The sequence below is a fragment of the Ilyonectria robusta genome (assembly GCF_021365365.1).
Source record: "Ilyonectria robusta strain PMI_751 chromosome Unknown BGZ61scaffold_8, whole genome shotgun sequence".
Classification (NCBI taxonomy): Eukaryota; Fungi; Ascomycota; class Sordariomycetes; order Hypocreales; family Nectriaceae; genus Ilyonectria; species Ilyonectria robusta.
In genome coordinates this window covers 381,481-400,991 of record NW_025764442.1, presented here as the reverse complement: position 1 = coordinate 400,991, position 19,511 = coordinate 381,481, and the positions used below count along the sequence as shown (strand labels likewise).

Sequence of the window (19,511 nt, the reverse complement as noted above, 5' to 3'; positions counted from 1 at the left end):
ATATGCTGCTGAGGTGTTATGGGAGCATTAGCGGGGGAGGATAAACCACTCTATAATATTATTACAGATTTCTGTACTGTAGTTAAACTGTATTCCAATGGATACGGTATGTGTTAGTTTGCGAGAGCGTACATGTCGCTTGATCATCTGCAGAAATAATATTTAAGACGGACCTCATAAGCAACCCCGAACAATGAAAAGAGGACTGTTTATGAGAGCTATGCAGATTCTTTGATGTCAATTAATCTCCGTTGATAACTTTAATTGTTGTTTATCAGCGTGGTGAACAAAACTGCAAAATATCGATTCTGCTTTTCGTTCTAACCTCTGTCGAGCTCCAGGGTAGCACACCCCCAACTAGACGCAGACAACAGATACAGCATCTGCCTCCTCATGGCATGCATTGTGGATAAAATGAATTCCGCATATGGGTATTTACTATGGGTTTCGTTCATTGTTTATCTGGGGGTTCTCTCCGGAATTTATAACTTGTACTGGCTGAAAGGTTCTAATCGCCGACTTGGACTGCGCTTCCGGAACTTCGAAGCAAGCAAGTCTACCATACGAGATGATACAAATTGAACATGTCTTCGGATAGGTAGCTTAATATTAAACAGATGACGCTTATCGTTCTACCTAATTATCATTGACTGTCCTTGGAATTGTGACTATGACGCGACCGTCGACAAACATAACTCCGATATCGCTCCTTCGATCAACTGCAATCAAGTTATCTGGTTACCACTATTTACCCAATTCAAGAGCGCACATATGAACCTCTCTCGTCCCCCAAGTCACCGCCGTCCTTTCCCTTCACCTAACTCATCGCGTAACTCATCGCGTTGTCTCACCCGCTAACCTTATCTCATAGTCAGGGAGTTCCAAAGCGCGGCTTGGCATCGGGACCCAGCCACGAGGTTCGTGCGGGGAGATAAGCTTGAAAATATGCCGGAACTTGGTGGGTAATTGAACGGATAGGGAAGGAATATGCGGCGGACAGAAGGGGAAGAGGAATTGCGGTATGGCGCCTAGCGCGGGTCGTTATGGGTCCTGGCAGGTTGTGCCAGATGCATCAAGAGACTTGGTTCCGCGAATGAAGACAACTCGGCGTCGTCCGCGGAAACCTCTCAGTCTCGTGTGTAAGCAATTGTGTTTCTCGGGTTAGCGCGTCTCAATGTCCGTTTCTCGTGAGTTGCCCGAGCCATTAGGTCGTCATATTACCCAATTCTTCGCCCAAAACCGACAGATATTCCGAAAAATGACGACGCTGACAGTCTCGACCGCCGCTTTCCCCGTTCATGACGACCGTAACGACTGTTAATGACGACCGCGATTAGAAATCCTCAACTCTTATCAGCCGTTCTCCGCAACACAACAGGCGGCAACTTCTTCCACCTGCTCTTCTGGCTTGCCGGTTGCTGCATTCCGACCTCGTTTCCGAACTCGATACAGCAACTTTCCCCACACAGTTTTGTCAGCGGCAAGATCCCGCTATCCCCGAACAAGCATCGCGACCCCTTCGGCGAACTCCCCGCTTGGACCATCTGGGCAGCCAAGCCGCAAGCATGGCACAGTTGCGCGTGGATTCGGCGCCCTCTGGGTGACGGTCGTTGGGGATGCCAGTGTGGAGCGGCATGGTACATAGGAGCGGTTGTTTCCCTCGCCGGGGGGGACGTGGAGCTGCTTCATCTCACCGTCGAGTGTATTTGAGACCAGACTGGAACTAAAACTGGAACTGTCTTTGGATATTGGATACAATGGCGGCCGACGACGAAGAGCGTGTTCCCGGCATCGGGAGCGATGGGTTGCCCGACGTCGAAAAGCTCGGACGCCAGAGACCAGCCACATTTGCGTCGACATGGGCGGAAGTCGGCTTTGGCATTGCCCTCTTGGGTTCCATGTTGCTGGCTGTGAGTTGTCCAACTATAAGTCTATGAGCCTATAGACCCTCGAGTCTACAAGCCCTCGAGTCAATGCAGGAACCCGCAACTAACCCGCAGCGATAGGAATTCTTCGTCAGTGGCTTCCACATCATCCTCCCGCCCCTGGTCACGGAGCTGCACATCCCGGCCGCCTCGCAGACATGGCCGTCCAGCGTCTTCTCCCTCATCACGGGCGCCTTCCTGCTGCCCATGGGCCGCATCGGCGACAAGTACGGCGGGTACGTGCTCTTCAATGCCGGCCTGCTGTGGTTCTTCCTGTGGTGCCTCGTCGCCGGCTTCAGCAGGAACTACATGATGCTCATCATGTGCCGCGCCATGCAGGGCTTCGGACCGGCTGCGTATCTGCCCGGAGGCGTCATGCTGCTCGGCAAGATCTACCGCCCCGGTCCGCGCAAGAACCTCATCTTTGCTTTGTATGGTGCGTTTGCGCCACTGGGCTTCTTCCTGGGCATCCTCGTCGGTGGGCTGTCGGCTGAGTTCATGAGCTGGCGGTGGTACTTTTGGGTCGGGGCCATTTCCGTCGGTGTCGTGGCTGCCATATCTCTGCTAACCATTCCGTTCGACTTTCGCGAGCAGAGGCTTCCTGTTGACATGGACTGGTGGGGGATTGCCACGATTGTCCCGGGACTGCTGCTCATCGTGTATGCCATCACGGACAGCTCGCATGCGCCGCAGGGCTGGAAGACGCCGTATATCATTGTGACGTTGGTTCTCGGCGTCCTGTTTCTCATTGGCGCATGGTACGTCGAGACGCGGGTGTCCGCCAACCCTCTGCTGCCGGCAGATCTATTTTTGCCGCGGTACATGACGCGCCTCATGGTGTCCCTGTTCATGGGCTACGGCACGTTTGGCCTGTTCCTCTTCTACTCGACCTTCTACATTGAGCTTGTGCTGGACCAGCCGCCGCTGACCACGGCCATCTGGTACATCCCTCTTTTCGCGGGCGGCCTCATCATCGCTACTGTCGGAGGGTTCACGTTGCATCTCCTGCCAGGGCGGCTGCTGCTTGTCATCTCGGCGGTGGCCAATCTCATGTGCATGCTGCTGTTCGCCATCATACCTGAGAACCCTAGCTACTGGGCGTACGTGTTTCCGTCCATGCTATGTGCGACGATGGGGATTGACATCACCTACACGGTGAGCAACGTCTTTATCACGACGAACTTGCCCAGCCACCTGCAAGGCCTTGCAGGGGCCGTGATCAACAGCGTGTTGTTCCTGGGCATTAGCTTCTGGCTAGGCATTGCGGATATCGCAGTGGCACAGACGAGCCACCTGGGCCAGAGGCAGAGCTACAAGGTGGCGTTTTGGCTGGCCGTAGGCGTAGCAGCATTGCCGCTGTTGCTATTGCCGTTCCTCAAGATTGGGTCGGCTAAGAGCGACCTCACGGTAGAAGAGCGACAGCGCCTTGAGGCTGAGGGACAGCCAACCGAGGAGACGGCAACTGCAGAGCCTGCAGAGACTGGGGAACCAGGAGCTGAGAAGCGTGCGGAATGATGGATCGAAACACGGCAGTTGGACATGCACCAGCAAGGGACAAGGAGCAAGGAGCAAGGGTTAGAGGGATTTGAATGATGATAACGGCCAAGACTCAAAATAGAATGCTACACTAGACTACTCTACTCAATCCCAGATGAGGGTTACCTCGCCCTGATATGCAGGCACTCTACGGCTGGATCTACTCAGCACAAACTGGCAGTGTGGCATCAAGGATGGTCAATGTTACGAGGTGACATCGCTCGCAACACCACCAGCTACCAAGATGTGGCTTGCGAATTGCATCTCAGGGCAACGTCGTCGTAGGGCACAGACACCGGGGAACGCCCGCCGTGTCACGAATCGACGGATTGCCGCTGCAGGGATGTTGATAGCCCGAGGGAAGAAGAGCCTGCGCCCGCGATCCCAGACAGCCGAAGTTGCAAAGAAAAAAAAAGAACAAACAGCCCAGCTGCGGTGACACGATTCCCGAGCCAACATCTGGTGGTCCCTTGCAGCACGCAGACTGGGATCAGGATTGTAAAAAAAAAAAATAGTCGAGACGAAAAGGCCCCAAAAAATTAAGGGTGCGGGAGCCCCTGCATGAAATTATATGTACGACCCTTTCTTACTTTTTATTATTATTATTCTCATTCCCTCAAAGGCTCTGTGCCTGTGGATGGAACATGGTCCTCCCATCTCAGACCCGTCTTCTTGGGGAGATGAAGGGCAACGTGGCGCCACAGTGCCACGGCCGACTTCGACCCCTGGGCGGGAGGGCGAGATAGGGTATGGGCCTTGTGTCCCGGCAGAGAGATGAGGTGCAGCGTGGCGGACCAGGGGGGGACGTTGAAGTGTTGACGTTGGGTGGTGAGGTTGACGTGGAATGGCGGCATCGCCAGGTCAGCAACATGCAAGCGCAGCGCAAGACGAAATGAAGTGTTGGGACCTGGCGTTTGTGTGATGCGACGCTGCACCTCAGCCGGGTTTGTTCTACTACGGTATATTAGTGGTGTTTTTTTTTCTTTCACTACCAAGGCTGCACAGGAAGTTTATACCACTTCCCAAGATATACGGATAGGTAAAATAAATACTAAATATTAGTCTTTGGAAAAATCATCTTCTAAACTACTCGGGACGGCGCGAACATCACGCGGCTCACTCCTCCAGTCCTCGCTCTAGCAGCAAGCTGACAGCGACCTGTCTTACATCGGCCAGCAGACGGCACCCAGGGGAAAGCTCCCGGGCCAAGACCACAGCCCAGGCCCGCTACTCCGTGTTGCCTACTTACATGAGGGCATGTAGGCGTCATCGCCGGCTCTTGGACTGGAGCAAAAATGGCGGAGCCGAGACAAGCAACAGGCCGGGCGGGCTGGACAGGCTGGGCGAGACCCCAAGGGACGGGGACCCGATAACAGCAGCAAACCTATGGGAAGACCCGACCGGGCCCAGCGACAGGGTCCTAAAACTTGGAAGACGGGGCGGGTGGGGTGGCGTTGAGCCTGGACGTCCTGTCCTTTCCCTCTTGCATGCTGGGCGCAGCAGCCACACACGCGAGTATGATTTGAAGTCCGTCCTGGGGGAGCAAGCGTGCGCAGGGGAGCGGTGGTCGCAGCGGGCGGCTTCAATCGCGAGCATGGCCTAATATCTGGGGTGACGGCGAATGGCTGCAGAAGATAAGAGGAAGAGGGTGGGCGAGATAAGGGGGTGGCAATCAATTGAAGCCCCGAAATGGACATGGCGATGGTGGTGATGGATGCATGCTAAATACTACCGGTTGGTACAGTACAGCAGAGCCTTGATTCCTCGGATAAAGCCCCGGGCATGACTCCCGGGTACTGTACAGTGCCTGCAGCAAGTGAAGAAAATTCTCCTCCAGACAAACGTCAGAGATTTTTCCTTTCTTTTTCGACATGATTCCTTGCGTCACTAGGGGACCTCCTCCGCGCGTGGATGTGGACCCGGCCAGAAGACGCCCTGTTTCGTTTCCGCGGAGAGGGATCAGCGGGTCCGTTCCCCCATCCCATAGCATCATTCATTCATCAAGTGCCTGCTGGAAGTCGTCACACAAGGTGGGCTGTGTACCCGGTTGCCTGCTCATGTGCGGACGGGAAACAGAATTGTGCAATGTTAGGAAAGGATCAGATCCATGCTGGGGAGGAGTCGCAGCAGGGGTGGACCGTCGCCTTGTTTTTGGGATGAGATGCATCTTGGGGAACGTTAACGACCGGGGGGTGGACATAGACTTCAAACGGACCTCTGATAAACAGCCCTGAGACGGAGCATCGCAGAAGGAAACACTAACGAGGAAAAAAAGAAGTTAGCCTCATCAGGGACAAGGTTTCGTTTGTCGAGCCACGCAGGTCGTGAAGGGCTCAAGAGCAGCCACATCCGGCGGACTCATTACTCATGCTGAGGGCTCCTCCGGGGCATCTGATGGGGACGCCGCTAGTGATTGTGGATTGGAAGTTTTAGAGTCGCATGCGGACCGGCACTCGCACTGACGCCCACCCTTTACGTATCTTAGGTAGTTGCGGACAGTGATGTGATGTAGGTACTCCTCGGCCAGTTTGACGTGTACCGGTACTGGGCGCCGCGAATGACACTATCTTCGCTAGCGACCACTCCGCGAAACTTGCCCTTTGTCAGTCACCGACCAGGATGCGGACCTTCCGCGCGGGACTTTCGAAAGAGTTGCCTTCAGAGGAGCCCAAAAAAGTGGCTTCCTTGAGCCGGAGTAGGTTGGTTTCAAGAGCGGCCATCCTCCCATTCCCCGGGTCTCGGTCTGGAAGTTCCATCCTTCCACCGTCGCCCGCACCACCGCCAGCGGCGCATTTCCAACGACGACAACGACGTCGCTCGCTCGCCGGGTCCAACGAAACCAAACGGCAACCTTTTCACTCAACAAACACGCACGGGAAATCTGCCCACGCCACCTTCTGCGTTGCCGCCCCCCCGTTTTGGCTGGCCGTGAAGAACCAAACTCTCCCCAGTCAACCTTCGTCTCTACGCGCTGCGCCCTTGCGTCTGGGACCTTGCAGCTGTCGTCCTCGTCCCGCCGCGCCGTGCAACTCGAACCTGCACTGCACCCCTGGTGGCACAGAACTTGTTGCGCCAGAGCGACTCCCGCGCTCGTCTCGTTGGTCGTGTTGCGCTGCGCTGGAAACACACGCCGAGCTGAAAGACCACGTCGTCTGGTCGTGGCCGTGTACTCACTCTGTATGTGCTCTGCGTTTGCTTTGCTGTTGTACATCCCTGGTCGTCTCGACGTCTACTCTACTGCCTGTCGCATGTGCTGGTGGGGGGACCGCACTACAACTGTGGGCTACATGGACCTGGGGACTACTTGTACCTGAACTGACACTGACACTGACCCCGACGGGGCCGCAGACGCGAAACACCAGGATACCCAGTGCAACAGCCGCTCGGAGCACATCGTCCCTCTCTCTCTCAAACCCGGTCCCGTCTGTGCTGGCATCTGGGTTGATTTTTCTTTTTCAACCACTCTGGCAAGCCATCCACGGCCCTTCTATTTTGTTTGTTTCTATGGGGATCCTTCCCGCCCGTTCCCGTTCGCCTATTTTCACCCAACGCATCCCTCGTGGGATTTGGAAGCAGACTTGATTCTCAGGACCCTTCTTCTCACTCACCCACCCATTCGGATTCTATTTCAGATTCAGCAATCTCTCATTGGCCCTGTCTGGCTGTCTCTCCAATCGCATCCACCTCGCTCTACCGTCGCCTTGGACCCTTATCTGCGTTCCCCAGCTTCGATTCGCAACTCCGCCACACGCGACCACCACTACCACCACCACTACTCTCGACTACTTACCACCACTTCTCTCGTCCGCCATTCACCATCCTCCGCCAACGACGCTATCTCACCAGCTACTGCCAATCCACCACGCCCGCACTGCTGCACTCTCACACACCGACTCCAACGTCATATCATGGGGTGCTGACCCGTGACCTCTGTGCACACCTCCAAGCGCATCCCTCGTGGTTCTCGCCTCTCGCCTACCGTGCGAGCTCCATGTCTCGGCCCAGGCGAGACCAGCTGAGTTACGTATTCGCTGGCCCTACCCTCTCCGGATACCCACCGAGCTGAAGGACCGGACCCGAGCAAGCTCCAAGACGCTGCGCCAGATCCGCGGGGAAAAAAAGAATTAATACGAAGGGGTATTCTCTGCATTCCGCTGTTGGAGCAGAACCACCCACAGCGCTGCGTGCGCGACACATACAGCAGCCATGGCTGCGCAAACGAGTTCCAGTACCGCCGATCCAAGTTACGATTACGACCCTCGAAGCGACGCTGCGCTGTCGTCGCCGACCTCGACTCCCGAATCGACGCCGTTCCAGTCGCTGGCCGACCAAAGCTCGACGCCGCTCAGCATGATTGACGACTCATGGACGATGGACGCGGGCAGCAGCAACCTGAAGATGCATTCCGCAGGTGGTGTTGCAGCAGGTGGTTCCGCTGGTGCTGGCGCCGGCGTGGGTGGCTGCAAGCCCACAGGTGAGACGGGCCAATTGCCAGTGGGTCGGGGGCGGGCCTCGGCCACTGCGCACAGCGGTCATGGCCCCTGTGTCTCTGATTCTGCTGCTGGTGATTCTGATTCTGATGCGCTTCGTGCCGTGTCTGCATGTCGACCGGGTGTTGTCCCTGACTCGAATGATTCAGATGGATGTGTCCGCGATCGCCAGAGCCAGGACCACCGAAATAGCGACAGCGACAGCAACCTGCAGCAGTCGGTGCTCATCTCGCCAACTGCCTTCTTCTCGTCGTCCCGAAATAGCCCCAGCCTCATCGGCGCATCCGCGGTCAGGGGCCAGCAATACGAAGTCGCCCCAGTGCCAGTGCCAGCAATTGACCACTCCAGAGCTCGCAGCGCCACCCGCAGCAACGCCTCAGCACCCACCTCAGCGCCCACCGTCACCGCATCCACTCCCCCGTTTGCATCCTCCACCTCTGCGTCCCCTGGACACGTTGGACACGCCGTGCCCGTTGCCCTCGACCAGATCCCCGAGGACCGTGCCTCCTCACACGACTCTGCCTCCATCTCAACGTCTCCCGTGCGCGTCAGCAGCGTGCAGCCTCACACCCGACGAGCCCAGCCGCGGCCCAACCGACCCATCGTCCGCACCACCTCCGACTCCGACTCCCTTGCCATCAAGCACCCGACCCCCGACATCAATCCCCGGTTCGGCGCCTACGTTGGCAACATCGCCCAGCTCGAGGCCACTGCTGAGCGTCTGTCTATGACTAGTTCCATTGACGATGCTATCCGAGACCTCCACGGCGAACTAAAGCGAAGCGACTCCCGACGTTCCTCCATCCTTGCTGCCCACGTTAAATCCAACTCCATCGACGACTTCGCCAGCAACTCCGGCTCCGCTGTCGAGCATCTCAAACGCAACCCCTCCATCTCCTCCTCCATCGTCTCGACCAACAACGCCGCGCGACACGGTGGCTACTCCCCTGGCGGGTTTGTTATGTCCCCGAGCCATTCTCTTACTGGCCGTCTTCGTTCCGGATCCAAAAATTCGTCGGGTCGACCAGAAATCGACGTCGAATCCGTCCTATCACGCCACGGCCCCGGCAAGGCCTCCGTCAGAAGTGTCCGATCTACAAAAATGTCATTGGCCGAGATATCCGAGTCGGAGCCCATCGCTCTGACCCAGGATGTCCTCGATAAGGCCGATTCGTCCCCTCCCCTTAAGAGCGCCCAGAACGACTCCCACCTCCCCGTCGAACTTCGAGATGCAAACATGCCCACTACCGACGTTTTCCACAACATGATGGGAGACGATGACTTCCTCCAGAAGGAAAAGGCCGACGCCCCACCCGAACTGTCCAGAGGGATGGAGCCCGACCACGACCATCAGCGGCCGGGTACATCCCGTTCCGACACCACCTTCCAGCAGTGCCAGGACGCCTTTGGCGATTTTGATGGAGTGCACTGGGACGAGACAGAGGGTGATCATTATTCGCCTCAAGAACCTGAGATTCCTGTAATGCCTGCTCCCCTACCACGAGCCGTTCCTCAGAGCATGGCCCGACCGCAGTCCTACATGGACCCTGAGTCTGGACAGCAAATGCTCTACTATCCCGCGCGTGTCCCTGCGATGCTCAACCTACCACCAAAGCTATCACACAAGCCAAAGTCTGACAGAGACAACCGACGCTCTCAGGTCCTCAGTGTCATGATGGATAACCGACAATCCCGCGCAATCGACTTGGGTGGAAACCGACAATCAGTTGCACTCGACATGAGTGGCAACCGCCAGTCTCTCGCACTCGACTTGAACTCCCCCACGAAGTCCAATCACCGACAATCTCGGTTCCTCGATTCGCCTACCAAGACCCACCAACGTGACTCCTGGCTGCCCGATCCTCTGGCAGGTCACCGGGAGTCATTCGCCGCCCTGTCATCAGACGAGCTTGGCATGACTCCCGCCGCGGAAATCCGATCTGTACATTCTAGCCACGAAGGAGACCGTGTGGCTCAACCTGAGATCCAGCCTGAGACCGAGCCACTGCGGCGTCCTCAAAAACTGTCTCGGATGGATCCGGATAAACAAAGGTCGAGAATGTCAAATCTGCCTCCGCAACTCAGAGCCAGTGCTTATTTCGACATTCCTTCTACGACCGCCCCTGAGATTGAAGTCAAGGACGGATCTGCCATGGCCACCCTCGACAGCATCCTTGATGCTTCGGCCCACGCCCCGGTCAGCGCCTTTACGGACCACAACTACGCTGGCAAGCTTGGCAACGAGATTTACGGAAAAGAAAAGAAACGTGGCTCCGTCGCCGCGTCTGCGATGCTTCGCCCCGTGTCTGCCGAGCAACCCAAGAAGCGAGCCTCGTTCATGTGGCTGGGCAAGCGTCACAGTCACGCAAGCGATGACAAGGACCCGCGAACTAGCGACGAGGATGCCTCCAGGATGGGACCCGTCAACTCCGATACCCGAGCCGGCGAGGACGAGGCTCTCACCCCAAGAAGCCACGATAGCCGCAGCGTTCGATCCGATGATGACGAGCAAATGGAGGAAGAGGGAGAGGAAGAGGAGATGTCTGAAGAAGAGGAATACTACGGACCTCCCACAACGCTCCTTGCCGAACTGCAGCTTCGCAAGCAGCAGCAGAAGGAGCGAACTCAGCGACAGTTCCCCGGCGGAATGCACGCCACCCTTTTGGAGATGGATGCTGTCGCAGAGACCCAGAGGCTTCACAGGAATGCTCGGCGTGTGAATCTGGCGTGGGAGGATGCCGAGGGCAACCTACATGATAGTAACTCGGATGACGAAGACACTCCTTTGGCCATTATTGCGGCTCGGAACCAAGGCGCCCAAAACGTCATGGATTTGAACCGTCCTATTGGTCTCATGGAGCGTCGCGAGCTGGAGGATAATGAGCCTCTCAGCCACCGCCGAGCCCGTCTGCACGGACAGGATCCCAGGACCCTCATGGTCCAGAACCGCCCAAGCATGCCAAACTTGCAGGGCGACGGCAGTGGAGTCCATCTCCCGAGATCGCCTCACTCGGCCCAGGACATGGCCCCTGAGTCTGACGAGGACGAAATCGAGGAGACGCTCGCTGACAGGAAGAAGCGCCTCGCCGCCAAGGATGAGGCTGAGAATCCTCTACCCCGAGCCCGTCCAGTCAGTAGTGTCTTCACTGCTGAGCTGCTTGGCCAGTTTGGCGATCTCGATGAGGGCAAGAACAAGGAGAAAGAGGCCAAGCCCGCTGGAGATGAGACCCTGGGCCAGCGTCGTCGCCGCCTCCAGGCTGAGCGTGAAGCCCGCGAGCGTGAGATGAGCTTCAACCAGCTGGCTGGGCCTCAAGAGACCGAAACACAGCCGCCTACCATGAAGCTACGGATGAACATGGCCAATGTGCTCGCAGCCCACCCGAAGAGGGACGTCGACTTCCGAGCCCAGGAGGAGAGGCAACGCATGGAGGCAGAGAACCGCGCCGCAAGAGAGCGAGACGCCAAGATGGCTGCCATCAGAAACCAGATGCCCACCAGCCTGGACTTCCCCAGCAACGAGCGATCCGGTGGCTTCAGGGGCGGCGCCTTCAACGACGGCCTTGGCGGTGGTGTGCCCCAGCCCGCCATGCCCCCACAGGCTCTGAACGTTCCGATGTACGGCGGCGGCGGTCTTCAGCACCGAGCGAGTGCCGTCTTCAACTCGTACGGAGCGCCAGTAAACCAGATGCAGCCCATGCAGCAGCAGCCTGCATATGGCTCCATGGTCAATCTCGGCACGATGAACAACATGGGCGGCTACAATGCCATGAATAACATGAACACCATGAACCCCATGAACAATATGAATCCTTACGGTGGCATGGGTGTCTATGGCGGTGGCATGCAGATGCCTATGACTGGCGCCCCGTCGAACCGAATCGAACAATGGCGACAGGGTGTTTTGCCATAATGAGGCCATCACACCACGCCGTCAATGACCCACCTGAATATGAAACCTACTTGGATTCTTTCAGTCACAACAATTGGATCCTCATTGGATTACGCAAGACATCTCCACGTTGTACTATTCTTGGGAAAGGAACAAAGACAGCAACAACGGCGCACACAAACGGGGTCAGCGAGATGTCGCTTGGTTTTTTTTCTTCAGTATTTTGGGTTCCGGATACACGAGATTCATAATGGCCCCTAGCATGGCGCGGCGCTGGGAAATCACTGGGTTGAAATGGATATATTTGAACAGTATACTTTATTTTTGTTTTAATCAGGGGAATCAGACGGGCGAGCGTATGCTTTCTTGGGACGGTTGGCTGGTGTAGAGCAGGTGACGAGGATATTACATAGCGAACGGAGGGATCAGATCACCGAAATCAACGTTGATTCACACCAACGATTTTTGCCAATAACGAATGATTCGTGCAAAACCATGAAAACCGCTGTCATGTGTCAAGATGGCCACCTTGCGGGAGGTATCAACTCATTATATTGCCAAAAAGTACATACAGAAACCCAGTCTACGAGACCAACGCCAGGAAAGCAACAAGCCGAGTCCCCTCCCCCTTTTCTTTTCTACTTGATTCATATTCCGTATCAATTTCACCTTCGCTTGCCTGCCGTCTTCTGCAGCTTGGCAGGCGGTGCCTCGACGTCGCTCTCCTCGTCCTCGCCCATGGACTCGTCCACATCGTCGTGGTCGACCTCGTCCTCGTCGAGAGACTCCTCCGCACCGCTGTTGTCTTCCTCACCGGCCGAGTCATCCTCCTCGTCGTCCGAGTCGCCGACGAAGCCGTTGGTAATGGGCACATCGTCGTCATCTTCGTCATCGTCGAAGTCGCCGTCTAGGTTGCGCCTCCGGGCGGGGACGCGGTCGTCCTCGCCCTCAACCCAGATAACGTCGTCGTCCTCCGAATCGTCTGAGTCGGCACCGTGAGACAGGCCGGGGCCACGGGACATCTTGCGGCGCAGGTCCATCTGGCCCTCGAGCATGTCGAGCTTGCCCTTGAGGGCGAGGAGGCTGTTGAGGCCCTTAGCGCGCTCGGCGAGAACCTTTTGCAGGCCGTTGAGGCTGTGGATGACCTTGGGCTGCGAGGCGAGGGCGCCACCGTGGGCCACGAGGGTCCACTGGACCCAAGTCATAAGGTTGCCAGCGCGGCCGGGGCGTCGGTAGAGGCGAGCAGCGAGCTTGGTAAGGAGAAGACCGGCAAGGCTGCTATCGAGGCGCTCGATGGTGTTGCGAATGGTGGGGAGGTCGGTGGTGTGCAGGCAGGACTCGAGGAGATCAATATCATCGGTGCGCAGGGCCTGGGACAGGACGGTAGTGAGGGACTGGTGGGAGGGCGGGACGATGGCATTCCTGGTAGGCTGAGAGACGGCAGTGTTGGCATCCACAGGGTTCATAAGCGAGGGAACGTCGATGATCTCATTCTCAGCGCGCAGGAGCTCGCCAAAGGATGGGCCAGCCTCGGCGTCTGAATCGGCGTCGTCGTCGTGCTTGGCAGGCGACTGCGCATCGTTGCCATTGAGCTTGCTCCGGGGAGCTTTTAGGCGGGCGGTCGCGGCATCCTTGGAGCCATTGGTCAGCTCCTGTGCGTTCTCGTCCTCAGCGGCGCTGTTGTCGGCGTCGGAGATGTCATCATCGCTGTCGGCGTCGGAAGAGATCTCGATGGTCTCGACCTGAGAGCTCGCCAGGGCGTCGGTGTCGGCGATGGAGGCGCGGGTCTCGTCAATGGTGGCCTTGTTGGGGATTCGGGCGGCGGATCTAATAACGGGAGCCGCCAGCTTGGCTGGGGCTTTCCGCTTGGTTGACATGGTCATGGAGACGGCGAGGGTGGTTTAGAAGTTGAAAGTTGGAGGTTGGAGGCTCAAGTGGGATGGCCGTCTGCGAAAGGCTCGATCGAGGAGTTTATCCGCCAGATTGAACAATACTTGGAGGTTCGGTGTCTGTAGAGGAAGCGCCGTAGATCTCAGAGACGTGATGTCTTTTGTACAGCAAAGTCGTGGGATAAGGAGCGTTAATGGTCCTCGACGGTATCAGCGCCGAGTTGGTGGGAAAATTTCACGGTCGCTGTCGTAGAGATGGGCGAACTTTTTTTTGGGCTGGACGCTTGGCGCTGGTACTTTCCCCACATCGACACTGGGTCTCGGTGCGAATGGATGACATAATCATTGAGATAAGGAGGTCAGGTGAAAGGTCACATGAAGATAAGCCGGGAAAAAAGTACGTACTGGTCACGCCTGCTTCCTTCCGGTTCAGGCAAGACGAGAATGATGAGTCATCCCAGCTTCGCTGCTGTGAGCCTGTCTTCGACCAGAAAGGCTGGCAATGGTTTGGAGCGACCGGCGTGCGTGGCTGTGCCGCCGCCACCTGTGATTGGCTAGCTGCAGTGAACCTCGACGGCCTGAGGCTTCACCTCGCCAGCCTGATGTAGGGCACCAAGGGTCGCTGATTGGCCACGCGGCAAGCTCTAAATGAGATGGCTGTTGATTGGCCAAGGTGGTGGGTTTGGCGGGGCGCTGAAGAGCAGTTTATTGGCCGCAACCAGCATCTTTTACATTGCTGGTGCCGTTCGAGGAGGGACCGCGACGCAGTCTGTGAGCACAGCTCCCGAGAGACCGAGAAAAAGGAAAACAACAGGCCGGTCAAACACCAGGGATTGAGGTTTGGGACCACGCTTGGTTCACCGGGGAATCAGAGATTGTGAATTTGCGATTGCCCGGCAGGTGATTGCGTGCACGGTCACCTGATTGCTTCATCAGTGCTGCCTCGCAAGCTCCAGGCTTCCACCCAGTCTCCATGGTCTGGCCAGTGTGAGCTTTCAACTCGCCTGGAAGGGGTGGATCGCCGCGCCTGCCTCGGACCCCGGCCCTAGTGCACATCCCCGTTTGGCGGGTTGCCCCGTTAGGGAGGTATCTGCTCGTGAGGAGCATGGTGGCCTGTGAGGCATCTCTGGCCTCTTTGGGCAGTGCACCGCGTCGCGTCGCGCACCATGCAAGTGTGTGGGCATGGTTGACGGCCGCGATCCGCCGAATTGAACCTCGACCTTGCGAGTTTTTCTGGGGAATGATTAGGAGGATTGGGAGAAAATGGCCTGACGCCGTGCTGTTTTCGGGGCCATTGTCGTCAATTCCAAGCATCAACGTCTTGTACGGTCCAAAGGGACGCGTCTGCGATTCTGGCATTTTTTACCGTCATGTGAGCGACGCTTGAGTGTTTGAGCGTATGCACGGCGGCTTGGAGGCTCTGTGGGTTGTGGGAGCGATGGAAGCCGCGAGTGCGACGGTCTTGAGTCGGGACGGACGACGGGACAAAGTCAATGCGACGCAGTGCCACACCAGCCACACATGGTGCCTCAACTTCGAGGATTGGGCGTCGCGGTGAAGAACAGAAAAAGAAAAACCGTTGCCAGAACGAGCAAGGAAACAAAGCAAACGGCTTCTGTTTACTTAGTGCAACGGAAGAGGCAGAAGGTCAAGCGAGTGTCTTGTCTTAGACGGCCCTCTGTCTTCCTTGACGCCCTTGTCGACATCCAAAGCATAACTTACCGCCGCCACACGGTCTCACAAAATGGTGACGAGGTCAAGCCAGACGAGAGTCAACCCGCACCGTCCCGCCAATCATGGGCACTTCAGGGCTCACCAGCCCCATTCCCCAGCCTCGCTCTGCACAAATATCCCAGCGCGCCACGCACGTTATGCGCGGTGTGCAACTCGGGGCACCGCTATGCACCGCGCGCGCTAGTGCACGGGCCATATTCGCCTCTGGCACTTCCATGTCGGCCAACTAAATTTTTCCCCCCTGCCCCTTCCGTGCCCCGATAGAGACAAATCAACGGCTCAGCGGAGTTTGCCTTCTTCTCTCATAAATACCACCGCGCCGACCGGGCAAAATTCACTGACGTGCACGCGCTTTTCCCTCACAGGCCCTCTCTACCTCCCCCCCCCTCCCTCACCCTCCACCCAAACTCGCCCAAAAAAAGGAAGGTACCTCCCTCGCAATCCGCAACCGCAACCCGCAACCGCAGCCTGCGCCTACCTTGGCTACACCTGCCTGCACCTACCTATCCGGCCAACCCAACCAACCAAAAACATCCCAACCACTCACCGTGCTTGGCGATCCTCGACACCTTTTGCAGCCAAACTCACAACCTGGAACCTAAAAGACGATTTTCCGCGCCCGATTTCCAGCACCCGGCGCATCGAAAATAATCATAATACGCTGGCGACATCGGATCCTTCGGTCGCATTTCTCTCTCCGGCCCGTGTCGCTTTAATCCCAGCTCATCGCCCTCGGCGGCCCGCCCGACAACCACTCCGCCTCCATCATCGCGCGCGACCATCCATCGCATCGCGACTTGCGCCTGTTGTTGTGGACGTCATTCCACAACTCTGTTGACCTGATTCTCCATCGCGCTCTCTCTCGCAGCCGCTTCTCCGTCGCACCCACTCCCGCTCCCGCACCCGCCCAGTCGCCATCCAGAGGTACGACCTCGGCCTTGTCGCTCTGCGCCACCTCCTGCCGTCTGCCTTCCGTCGCATTCTGCACTGCGCTCGCCGCCACCAAACGTCTGCATATAAGTGACGGCCGCTCCCCGCCTCCGCCAAAAAATCGCATCGCGCATTCTTCCTTCATCCACCCAACCCGCCGCCAAAAAATCGCATTGCATCGCACCCGCCGCCCATCGCACCGTCCACCCCCTCGCGCGCGCTTCGGTCCCGGGCCTCTTTGATGTTGCGCCGCGCCCGCTGAGCCGCCCCAACTTTTGCGCTATCATTGCGAATGGCCATCATGGCTTCGCCTGCTCCAGACGCTCCCATGGTGGATCCCACGCCGCGCGACTCGGTGTCGGAGAAGGAGCAGAAACCTGAGGTCAACGGGTAAGTTCCCCCCTGGCTCTGTTGCGTTTTGCACCCGCCTTTGCTCTTTGCTGTGCGTTTGCGACCGCTGCATCCTCTCGCATCTCCCCATCAGCAGACGCTGACCTGCTCGCTTTTGCAGCCATGCGACCCCTACCGTTTCGAAGCCCGAAACTGAAAAGCCTACGGTGAATGGCGACAAGGACGACCATCTCGTCACAAACGGTGTTACCAAAGACATCGAGATGGAGAACAGCGACGCCCAGGGCAAGCCTACCAACGAGACAACCAACGAGGATTCAAGTACTGCTGCCAAGACGGAGCCTAGCACTGAGTCGACACAGGCCGATGAGTCAAAGCCCAAGACAGACGAACCCGCCCCTACATCTGAGGATGTCGAGATGGCAGATGTGACGCCCACAGAGGATAAATCCGTCGATGCCCCCGCGACTGCCACAGAGGCCGTCAATATCCCCACGACTACTGCAGAGGAACCTCCCAAGGATACGGAAATGTCAGACAAGCCCAAAGTTAACGGTACTAGCGAGGCTCCCGCGTCATTCGACGACACCTCTGCACTGCCTACTTCTGAGGTTGACCTGCAGCCTGCCAGCCTTTCGCAACTCGCCATCGAGACAACCGAGCCGGAGGCTTCTGCCAAGCCATCCATCGAAGTAACCATGGAGGATGCACCCGCCACAGCAGAAGTTTCGAGCTCTACCAAGATTGCGCGTGAGCGAGAGGACGATGCAACGGAGGAGCGTGCGCCCAAGCGCGCCAAGACGGAGCCATCCGAAGACGAGCCTACTACCACCGTCATAGTCGCTTCGTCAGCTCCTGCTGAAGCGTCCTCGCAGCCGCTGGAGTCACCATTTACTAGGTTAGCCAAGTGGGATGACTCTACGTTCATCAGCCAGAAGATTACGCCTCATCAGCGCCGCGAAATCCGCAAGGTGCTTGGAAGAATCAAGAAGACGAAGCAGGGTGGTCACTTCCGTGACTCCGTCCAGAAGCTCTGGCCGGGTCTCTGGGACAGCTATCTCGCTAAGATCGAGAATCCAACCGATCTGTCCGAAATCGACCGCACCCTACGTGATCCTAGCGGTCTCTACGTCACGCTTGCACACTTCAAGAAGGACCTGATCCTGATGTACGACAACACCCTGGCCTTCAACGGCCCCCTTCACGATGTCACACGTGCCGCCCAGGGCTCCATCGAAGCCATCTGGAGGGATGTCATCACCATCTCCCCCGAGGAGGACGCACCTAAGCCTAAGCCTGCACCCAAGCAGAAGGCTCCCCGCGAATCGCGCACTGCTGTTCATGCTGAACCCGCCCCCGTCCGAAAGCAGTCCTCCGGCCCGGCCCCAAGCCCTGTCGTCGAGGCCCCCAAGCCAACTCCCTTGGCCCAGAGCCAACCAGCCGATGTGCGAAGAGCCTCTACGGCAATTGATGGGGACAGACCCAAGCGTACTGTGCGTGCCCCTAAACCCAAGGATATCGACTATACGACTAAGCCTTCACGAAAGAAACTCAAGCCCGAACTGCAGTTCTCAGAGGAGGTGCTCACCGAGATGATGCATCCCAAGAACAAGCATATCAACGGGTGGTTCATGGAGGCGGTTGACGCTGAAGGTCTCGGTATCCCCCACTACTACTCCATCATTAAGAAGCCCATGGACTTGGGCAAGGTATCCCGCCTGTTGGCGAGCGGAGACATCATCAGCCTCAAAGACTTTGACAAGACTGTCCGGCTGATCTTCACCAACTGTTACGCCTTCAACGGATCTCCCGACCAGCTCAACCCCGTGTCGCTTCTGGCCAAGGAACTGGAGGAATTTTATAATGCCCAGATGAAGGGCAAGGACTCATGGTTGGCCAAGCACGCCAAGGCCAACGCTCCTCCCCCTGCCTCCCATGCCAGCGATGAGGAAGAGGAAGAGGAGTTTGAGGGTGAAGACGCGCCTGCCCCAAGTGTCGATTCGTCTAAGGAGGTTCGGGAAATCGAGGCCAAGCTGCGGGAGGAGAGCGAGAAACTCAATGACCTATTCACGGCAGACTCTCCCAATCAGAGCCTCATCATGGTCCAGCAAGGCATCGTCAAGATGGTTCAGGAGGCACTCCTCGCCGCCAAGCAGAAGCTCAGTGAATACCGCCAGAAGCACGAAAAGCCGGGCAAGAAGTCCAGCAAGCCAACAAAGCCCAAGCCCTCGAACAGCTCGGCACCGCGAAAGCCCACTGGCAATGCGATGCCCAAAAAGTCCGGTGGCCCCAAGAAGGCGGCCACTAAGAAGAACTTGAGTGCTGCGGACAAGGATCAGATCGCAAACGCTATTAATGATCTCGAGTATCCGCACCTTGACCGTGCCATTGATATCATCAAGCGTGACACGGGCCAGGCTGTAAGTCTTTGGATGTGAAATGGCGACCAGAATGGTGACTGACATGCTCGCAGGAGAACAATGATGGTGAACTCGAGTTGGATATTGATCAACTCAGTAACGATGCCCTGCTTAAGCTGTGGGAGCTCTGTAAAAAGGTTCTTCCTGGATTCGGCAAAGACTCGACCGGACCCGTATCTTCGCCCGAGGTGACTCGCGGAGGCAATGCCAAGCAGCCCAAGAACGCGGCGAAGCCCAAGAAGAACAAGCCCATGAGCGCCCGTGAGCAGGAGGAGCGCATCGCTCAACTCCGGGGCCTCCGTGACCTCTACAAGCCGGGTCAGGATTCCGGCGATGGTCAGAACGTG

The 19,511-nt window shown here is 57.3% G+C and overlaps 6 protein-coding genes across 6 annotated transcripts; 3 read left to right on the top strand and 3 right to left on the bottom strand.

The window, feature by feature from the left end:
* The first annotated feature begins 1,477 nt into the window (after window positions 1-1,477).
* Window positions 1,478-3,607, top strand: BGZ61DRAFT_449685 (major facilitator superfamily domain-containing protein). The gene is made up of 2 exons (XM_046245642.1): window positions 1,478-1,910; window positions 2,007-3,607. The coding sequence occupies exons 1-2, from the start codon at window positions 1,758-1,760 to the stop codon at window positions 3,438-3,440; spliced, it is 1,587 nt and encodes a 528-aa protein (XP_046105192.1). The 5' UTR covers window positions 1,478-1,757; the 3' UTR covers window positions 3,441-3,607.
* Window positions 3,608-4,069: 462 nt separating this feature from the next.
* Window positions 4,070-5,158, bottom strand: BGZ61DRAFT_476951 (uncharacterized protein; the record flags this gene model as incomplete). Its single annotated transcript, XM_046248846.1, has 4 exons — window positions 4,070-4,412; window positions 4,582-4,619; window positions 4,711-4,845; window positions 4,973-5,158. The coding sequence occupies 4 exons, from the start codon at window positions 5,156-5,158 to the stop codon at window positions 4,070-4,072; spliced, it is 702 nt and encodes a 233-aa protein (XP_046105191.1).
* Window positions 5,159-6,080: 922 nt separating this feature from the next.
* BGZ61DRAFT_476950 (uncharacterized protein) lies at window positions 6,081-7,527 on the top strand (the record flags this gene model as incomplete). The annotated part of the gene is made up of 2 exons (XM_046248845.1): window positions 6,081-6,638; window positions 7,051-7,527. The coding sequence occupies 2 exons, from the start codon at window positions 6,081-6,083 to the stop codon at window positions 7,525-7,527; spliced, it is 1,035 nt and encodes a 344-aa protein (XP_046105190.1).
* A 140-nt stretch (window positions 7,528-7,667) lies between these two features.
* Window positions 7,668-11,861, top strand: BGZ61DRAFT_350296 (uncharacterized protein; the record flags this gene model as incomplete). Its single annotated transcript, XM_046240213.1, has 3 exons — window positions 7,668-9,677; window positions 9,741-11,675; window positions 11,799-11,861. The coding sequence occupies 3 exons, from the start codon at window positions 7,668-7,670 to the stop codon at window positions 11,859-11,861; spliced, it is 4,008 nt and encodes a 1,335-aa protein (XP_046105189.1).
* A 644-nt stretch (window positions 11,862-12,505) lies between these two features.
* Window positions 12,506-13,717, bottom strand: BGZ61DRAFT_350067 (Dip2/Utp12 family-domain-containing protein; the record flags this gene model as incomplete). Its single annotated transcript, XM_046240200.1, has 1 exon — window positions 12,506-13,717. One exon carries the CDS (start codon window positions 13,715-13,717, stop codon window positions 12,506-12,508), a length of 1,212 nt encoding a protein of 403 aa, XP_046105188.1.
* Window positions 13,718-14,328: 611 nt separating this feature from the next.
* BGZ61DRAFT_575905 (uncharacterized protein) lies at window positions 14,329-15,088 on the bottom strand (the record flags this gene model as incomplete). Its single annotated transcript, XM_046256205.1, has 1 exon — window positions 14,329-15,088. The coding sequence occupies one exon, from the start codon at window positions 15,086-15,088 to the stop codon at window positions 14,549-14,551; it is 540 nt and encodes a 179-aa protein (XP_046105187.1). The 3' UTR covers window positions 14,329-14,548.
* Between the last annotated feature and the right edge of the window lie 4,423 nt (window positions 15,089-19,511).

Coding starts and splice junctions, on each gene's coding strand:
- BGZ61DRAFT_449685 (XM_046245642.1), top strand. CDS start 1,758: ATGGCGGCCGACGACGAAGAGCGTGTTCCCGGCATCGGGAGCGATGGG. Junction 1,911..2,006: donor TGGGTTCCATGTTGCTGGCT/GTGAGTTGTCCA, acceptor CCGCAGCGATAG/GAATTCTTCGTCAGTGGCTT.